Genomic DNA, 8,451 nt, shown 5'->3' with positions numbered 1-8,451 from the left:
ATTTTATTTTATTATGTATGTTATGTTAATCACCATACATTACATCATTAGTTTTTGATGTAGTGTTCCATGATTCATTGTTTGCGTATAACACCCAGTGCTCCATTCAATACATGCCCTCTTTAATACCCATCACCAGGCTAACACATCCCCCTACCCCCTCCCCTCTAGAACCCTCCTGTACCTCTGAAACAAATAATACATTATATGTTTAAAAAAAGAAGAAGGTAGTAGGAAGGGAAAAATTGAAACCCTTTTATGATTAATTTAAAATATGAGTCTTTTTCATTTTTTTCAATGTGGGATATTCCAGACCCAATAAACAAAGTTAGACGTTGAGACAACTTATTATTTTCAAACATGTATTAAGCATCTACTATATACTGAGTACTTCTGGAGGGAAAAAAAAAATACAATCCTTGCTTTTAAGGAATTATGTATTTGGGAAAACAAAAACACAGCGATAATACAGTGTAATAAATTCTACACAAGAGGTAAAAGGAGCATTAAAGAAAGGCCAATACACAGAGGAGTCAACTTAACTGACAACACACATAGGAAAAGAAAAAGGGAGTGACCACAACAAAGATCTTTTTATATCCCACACTTGTGAGTTGAACTTGGTATTAAAGTACATGACTATAACACTGCAGGAAAATGAAATGACCAGAGATATATATATATTTAAAAAATTCACCTATATTTTAATGTTTTCATTGTTTTATTTTTAAAATACTGATCCCAGAACTTGTAAATGTTCCAATTTAATGCAAGGTGAAATCAAATAAATCTTGACATTAATTCAGTAAACAATACATACCTTTCAAAAAGATCTTTATTAAAAAAAACTTTAAGTTTTTATTTTAATCACCTGGTGCTCATGACAAGTGCCCTCCTTAATCCCCATCACCTATTTCAACCATCCCCCACCCACCTCCCCTCTGACAACCATCAGTTTGTTCTCTATAGTTAAGAGTCTGTTTCTTGGTTTGTCTTTTCCCCTTTATTTTGTTTCTTAAATTCCACATGAATGAAATCATACGGTATTTGTCTTTCTTTGATTTCGCTTAGCATTATACTCTCTTGCTCCATCCATGTCACTGCAAATGGCAAATTGCATTCTTTTTATGGCCGAATAATATTCCATTGTGTGTGTGTGTGTGTGTATACCATCTCTTCTTTATCCATTCATCCACTGATGGGACACTTCGGCTGCTTCCATATCTTGGCTATTGTAAATAATGCTGCTATAAACACAGGGGTCCATGTATCCCTTTGAATTAGTGTTCTTGTATTCTTTGGGCAAATACCCAGTAGTGCAATTTCTCGATCATAAGCTAGTTCTATTTTTAACTTTTTGAGCAACCTACATACTGTCTTCCATAGTGGCTGTAGCAGTTTGCATTCCCACCAACAGTGCAAGAGAGTTCCTTTTTCTCCACCTTCTTGCCAACACCTGTTGTTTCTTGTGTTGTTGATTCTAGCCATTCTGATAGGTATGAGGTAACAGCTCATTGTAGTTTCGATTTGCATTTCCCTGATGATCAGTGATGTTGAACATCTTTTCATGTGTCTGTTGGCCATCTGTGTCTTCTTTGGAGAAATGTCTGTTCATGTCTTCTGCCCATTTTAAATTGGATTATTTGTTTTTTGGGTGTTGAGTTTTATAAGTTCTTTACACATTTTGGATACTAACCCTTTATCAGATATCAAAAAGAAGTTTAAAGCATTAAAGACCTTTGAAATGTCTTTAAAGTTTAATTTCTAGAAGCAGAACAAACATTCCTACTTAAAAGATTTTAGAGAATTTGAACTGTGAAATGTTCAGTGTGGCAAGGTGGACTGCAGAGGCAGAAAATAGAGTTGTATGACTTTGTTTTTCAACATAGTGATAAATGATGTCAGCCAGGAAAAATACAAACCATTGAGTGCCTTACTGTATACATTTTTATCTAGTTTTCATTTGGGACATTATAAGACAGCACATTCCAAAAACTATTATATGCAGAGAGCAATCCTTTTCTAATCCTTTATGTCCATATGTTCCCAAGGATATCAACATTCAAGTGTTTACCTCCTTGAGCTCGGTCAAGGAATGGCGTAATTTTCATTGAATCCTTTATTGTTCTGTAAGGTCATGGCATCACTGATTTTATGGAGAACAGGTAGTTCTCATTTCTTAATTAGTTGCTCTGCTCTTTCTCTTCCACAATGAGTACGGTATCCACAGTTATTCCTGTGTCTTGCAGTGACCAGCCCCCCCTCCACTTCCAGAGGCCGTCTGGGAAAGGAAGTAGAAAGGCTGTATCGGGATGTGTGGTACCCGATTTTCATCATCCAATCAAGTAAGACCTAACAGATAAAAAGTTTAGCTATCAGATACTGGGCACAGTTGTATCCCTCTCTAGGTCATCATGATATTTTACAATTCTTTCACTGTTAAATCATGCCCCTATGAGTAATGACACAGAACCTTCTAGAGTTTCAAGGAAAACAGCATGCCAAGAATTGGTGAGATGCAAATAACCTTTAATACCTTTCCGAAATTTCAGAGAAGGCCTAGAGACTGAAGGCACCTACAGACAGCAGGGGCATTTAACAGCAAAGCCCCAACCCTAGGAAATGGAAAGGTTAGTCAATTAAAAAGTTATGAACAGGGCGCCTGGGTGGCTCAGTTGGTTAAGCGACTGCCTTCAGCTCAGGTCATGATCCCGGAGTCCTGGGATCGAGTCCCGCATCGGGCTCCCTGCTCTGCGGGGAGCCTGCTTCTCCCTCTCCCACTCCCCCTGCTTGTGTTCCCTCTCTCGCTGTGTCTCTCTCTGTCAAATAAATAATAAATAAAATCTTAAAAAAAAAAAAAAAAAAAAAAAAGTTATGAACAAAAGGTTAGCATATGGGAAAAAAATTATTTAGATCAAAATCGAAGCCACTAGTCAAAATCACTCAGGAACTCTGTCACCAGAGACATGTCCAGGCCCCAGTGACTCTGCCTTATGATAGCCCAATTTCCAATGGGCTATTCCTATAAATTGAGAACATTTCCTGTTATGAAGATTTCCACAGTAATTGTCAAAACTTCCATTTCCTACTGCCTAAAAATGCCTGCCAAAGGACTGTTTGCTGCTTTAGGAAGAAAGCTGGGTACTAGAATGTTCTTGGGGGAAGGTGGAGTATCAATTATAGATAATCTCTGACTTCTCCTGCTAACTACCATCCAAGAACCTACTGATACTCCATGTAATAAACACACATCCAGGTCATAAAGCTTCATAATTTTCCAATATTTGGATACACCTTAATTCAAGCAATCCCCACATAAACACTTATACCTTTGATCATTTGTCTTATTGCCATAGAATTCTCATCAATGAAATTAATTACCAAAAGATATATTTTATTATTTTATTATGTTCAGTTAGCCACTGTATAGTAGTACATTAGTTTCTGATGTAGTGTTCAGTGATTCATTAGTTGAGTATAACACCCAGTGCTCATCATAACATGTGCCCTCCTTAATACCCATCACCCTGATACCCCGTCCCCCCCCCCCCCCCCACCTCTGCAACCCCCCCTTTGTTTTCCGGGGTCCATAGTCTCTCATGGTTCATCTCCCTCTCTGATTTCTCCCCCTTCAGATTTCCCTCCCTTCCCCTATGGTCCTCCCTGCTATTGCTTATGTTAAAGATTATACGAGGGGCGCCTGGGTGGCTCAGCTGGTTAAGCATCGGCCTTCGGCTCAGGTCATGATTCCAGGGTCCTGGGATCGAGCCCCACATGGGGCTCCCTGCTCAGTGGGGAGCCCACTTCTGCCTCTCCCTCTGCGCTCCCTCCCCCCTCTTTCTCTCTAAATAAAGTCTTAAAAAAAAGATAATATGAGTAAATTATCCCATAGGAACAGTGGCCCAATTTATATTCACAGGAACAATTAATGAGAATCACTGTTTTCTCCACACACTGGTCAAAACTGCGTGTTCTTCTTTTTAATCTTTGACAACCTGAGAGGTAGAAAATTCTGTCCCATTTTAATTTGCACTTCTTTGATTCTATTAAGGCCAAACATCTTTTTTTAAAGATTTTATTTATTTGGGCGCCTGGGTGGCTCAGTCGTTAAACGTCTGCCTTCGGCTCAGGTCATTATCCCAGGGTCCTGGGATCGAGTCCCACATCAGGCTCCCTGCTCGGCAAGAAGCCTGCTTCTCCCTCTCCCATTCCCCCTGCTTGTGTTCCTGCTCTCGCTCTCTCTCTCTCTGTCAAATAAATAAATAAAATCTTTAAAAAAAAAAAGATTTTATTTATTTATTTGTGAGAGAGAGAATGAGAGAGAGCATGAGAGGGGGAAAGTCAGAGGGAGAAGCAGACTCCCTGCTAAGCAGGGACCCCCCCCCCCAAGCAGGACTCGATCCTGGGACTCCAGGATTTATGACCTGAGCTGAAGGCAGTCAGTTGCTTAACCAACTGAGCCACCCAGGCATCCCTGTGTTAGTTTTACTTTCAAACAATTGCAGGACTAGGTCTCTCAATCCCATCCTTTATATAAGAAGCAGGTAAGGTTTTTTGATCTGTGTGAAAAATTTTCTGCAGATTGCTCATCAGCTTTTTGGGACTTTATAAAGAGGGACCACCTAGAGAACACACTGTCTACTTAACCGTAAATTGGTAGGTATATATGCTGGTTTCATACTATCACTGTTTCAGGAGGACTGTGCAGATGAAGTCTTAGGATCTGAAACAATGTAAAACAGAGCTGTATTGTTGCCTGTTTCCATTCATGCTCATTTCCATTTCCTTGAACGATATGGAACACTAGTAAACTGCCTGCATGTCATCCAAGTACAAATCAAAGAAGTCAAATATCCTCATCTTTGCTGATGATACCATTATTCATTAAACTAAAATACTTGAACTGTTGAAAATGGTCACTCATATTTTCTGAAACAACTCAATGAACCATACCAAAACTAAATAAAAACCATCAGTAGTTCAATTTGGTCAACTATGTAAGAATACATTTTACAGTTAATGCATCCCAGCCATCAGAATCTGATGCTTTACAGTTATATGGAAGCTTGACTTTCACTGAGTGGTGACCTGCCCCGAAATCTTTTCCTTATAATCTCATGCAGGCCTCTGGGGTCTGTAATAAGATCATCTTTAAAGGCTTAAGAGAGGGCACCTGGGTGGCTCAGTCGTTAAGCATCTGCCTTCCACTCAGGTAATGATCCCAGGGTCCTGGGATCGAGCCCCACATCGGGCTCCCTGTTCAGCAGGAAGCCTGCTTCTCCTCTCCCACTCGCCCTGCTTGTGTTCCCTGTCTCACTGTCTCTCTCTCTGTTGAAAAATAAATTAAAAAAAAAAAAAAGATTAAAAAAAGGCTTAAGAGAGTCAGTTTACTTTTTTAGAGAGAGCATGGGCAAGGGGGTGGTAGAGGGAGAGGGTGAGAGAGAATCCCAAGCAGGCTCCACACTCAGTGAGGAGCCCAACTCGGGGCTCAATCTCATGACCCTGAGATCGCATCTTATGACCTGAGCTGCAATCAAGAGTCGGATGCTTAGCCAACTGAGCCACCCACGTGCCCCTCTGTATTTTATTTTTTAAAGATTATTTATTTATTTATTTGTCATAGAGAGAAAGTGTGTGCACAAGCAAGGGGAGTGGCAGGCAGAGGGACAAGCAGACTCCCCGCTGAGCAGGGAGCCCGATGCGGGACTCGATCCGAAGGACTCTGGGATCATGACCTGAGCCGAAGGCAGACGCTTAACCATCTGAGCCACCCAGGCGCCCTTTTTTTTCTTTTTTTAATAAGATTTTATTTATTTACTTGAGAGAGAAAGAGAGATCATAAGAGGTGGGGAGGGGCGGAGGGAGAGGGAGAAGCAGGCTTCCCGTGGAGCAGGGAGCCCGATGCAGGGCTTGATCCCAGGACCCTGAGATCATGACATGAGCCGAAGGCAGATGCTTAACAGACTGAGTCACCCAGGTGCCCCTGAACTTTTTAATAGAATTTTACATTTCTATGTAGTCAAATCCATCAGTATTTTCCATTATAGTTCATAGCATGCTAGCCATAGAAGGTTATATGCAAGAAACAGGACAGAAAACTATTTAGATATATTTCTAGGGGCGCCTGGGTGGCTCAGTCGTTAAGCGTCCACCTTCCACTCAGGTCATGATCCCAGGGTCCTGGGATCGAGCCCCGCATCGGGCTCCCTGCTCTGCGAGGAGCCTGCTTCTCCCTCTCCCTGCTGCTCCCCACTACTTGTGCTTGCTCTCTCTCTGTCAAATAAATAAAATCTTAAAAAAATAGATATATTTCTAATACAATGCATAATTAAGTGTGCTTTAAAGTAGAAATACACCAAAATATTAGCAGTTGGCCTTGGTGTCACACTGCAGATCAAGTCTTTTTTCTTTCTACTTTTCTGTTTTCCAAGTTATTGCTAATGAACACAGGACTGTTTTTGAGAGAAAAAAAAAAATCTATTAGAACAAAAGGAAATAAATCCTAAAGAATGATCTGAAAATTACATATAAGCAATAGGGCTTAAGTTAATAACCCATCAAGGATAATGGGAACAAAGTTAATACTGGCTGATTCCTAGGGATTTGAGAGCATCGTATCTACCAAGCTGTGAAAATGTAATTAATAAAAAAACAACAAATAAAAAATAGGAAAAAAAGTGGGGAAAAAAAAAAAGCAGAAATCACAGTTCAAAAACATCCAGCATGCCTAATTATCCAAATTTCTGCAACACCGAGTACATATAAATGCCCCTTCCCACCCCTGAAGGGGGACCCAGACAAGAAAGTGGTAATACCTCTCCCACGGCATGGGAGTAAATGATTGTCAAATTCAACAAAAATTATTTCTCAGAACACAAATTTCCTCACCCGTGAACTGCAAGACTTAAGAAATCTTCTCCTCAGGACACTCCCACTTGGACATCGGAGAGCAACAGTAACTATCTGAGGAATAAAAACGTTCAAGTAAGAATTCCAATCTGCTGCTCTTTGCAATTTCAAAATTGCTACTCCTGTGAAACTTCTGTAATTCTACACAGCTAGTGTGGGGTTTTGTAGGCGTTTAGCTCTGAGAGTAGTAGGCCCACATAAAGGTCTAGATAAAAGTCACTCTAAATATAAAAATGCCTTCTGAAATGGAAGAACATCTTCCTATTGATCGAGGGGATCAATGACCGAGCCTTCCGGAGAGGACACCAGAAACTCGATACTTCTGTCTTTCCAGATAATATCAAGGTTGCATGTGGGCTTCAAAATTCATCTACCAAACCAAGAAGATCCAGTGCCACCTCAGAGTCTACGGAGGAGAAAAACACTGGATTGGAAGGAAACAAAGTTTCCCAACTTACTCCGTCCTTGTAGGCCGTGCCCAGAGGAGTTGGTCCTAGCTGCTGGGATAGAGCTCCTGCTCCATCTGCTTTATGTATTGGGTTTCCCCATCATTTCTCCCTGATTAAACAGTTACATAGCTCTTTCTAAGCTCTTTCCAAGAGCTTGGAAACTGCTAGTTAATATTAAAAGACATTCAAAAAACAAAGAAGAGGAGGAAGTAATTCTTTTCTGATGTTTATTAAATAATAACTGTCAGGAAACCCTTTTAAAAAATGTTTTATTTATTTTTGCGAGAGGGCAAGAGAAAACGAGTACGAGCAAGGGGGAGCGAGAGAAGGAGAAGCAGACTCCCCGCTGAGCAGAGAGCCCAAACTGGTGCTGGATCCTGGGACCCTGGGATCATGACCTGAGCCGAAGGCAGACGCTTAACCGACTAAACCACCCAGGCGCCCCTCCTCTCATTTTTAAATTCTTACCGTGTTATTTAGAACTCTATGGATGGTTGTAATACTAAATACGTAACAGGCACTAGAAGAATCAAAGTGTACTGCTTATGTAAGAATTGCATTAATTATGCATGGAGTCCCTCCCTCTCCTATCAGAAATGCACGGAGTCATTAGTTGGCTCATCTATTCGTCCGCTCCGACAGGCAAGCAGGCTTTGGCTGGAACGAGAATTTTCTCATGGCTCCTTATCATAATCACAGCTACCACATACACATACATACAGAGTGAAAGCTCTACCCAGTCTGTCCTGTAGCAATGAGGTCATGTGTTTTGAAGCCAGAGTAAATTCATAAAAGGTGTTCCCTGTCAAACCAGAGCTATATTTAATTACTTCTGTATGATAAACGGTTGTCGTGGATACCAACCCCGCGCTTGATGAGAAGTGAGAATGTGGGGTGTGGGGGTCAGGATGGACATTATCACAGACTTGAATTTGTTGGGTATAACAGAAAGGAATTAGAAGTTGTTTTTCTTTTTTTGTGTTTCTCCTGGAGGTTCCCTGTCAGGATTGCACCCTTCATTGTCTCTGTGACTTTTGGATTTTCCTCAGACATCCTACGTCCTCAACTGAAATGTTTGCGAATGTGTTGATAC

At 40.7% G+C, this 8,451-nt stretch overlaps 1 protein-coding gene across 1 annotated transcript in view; it reads right to left on the bottom strand.

Moving 5' to 3' along the window:
* Nucleotides 1-1,642: 1,642 nt before the first annotated feature.
* The window catches only part of UBXN8 (UBX domain protein 8), a 29,636-nt gene continuing 22,827 nt past the window's right edge, over nucleotides 1,643-8,451 (bottom strand). The window contains 3 exon segments of the mRNA XM_021694219.1: nucleotides 1,643-2,261; nucleotides 2,263-2,352; nucleotides 6,889-6,963. Coding sequence (XP_021549894.1) covers nucleotides 2,184-2,261; nucleotides 2,263-2,352; nucleotides 6,889-6,963 — 243 coding nt within the window. The 3' untranslated portion in view covers nucleotides 1,643-2,183.

The sequence above is a fragment of the Neomonachus schauinslandi genome, chromosome 2 (assembly GCF_002201575.2).
Source record: "Neomonachus schauinslandi chromosome 2, ASM220157v2, whole genome shotgun sequence".
Classification (NCBI taxonomy): Eukaryota; Metazoa; Chordata; class Mammalia; order Carnivora; family Phocidae; genus Neomonachus; species Neomonachus schauinslandi.
Note: the sequence above shows the minus strand (reverse complement) of the source record. Positions and strands in the feature narration are given on the sequence as shown.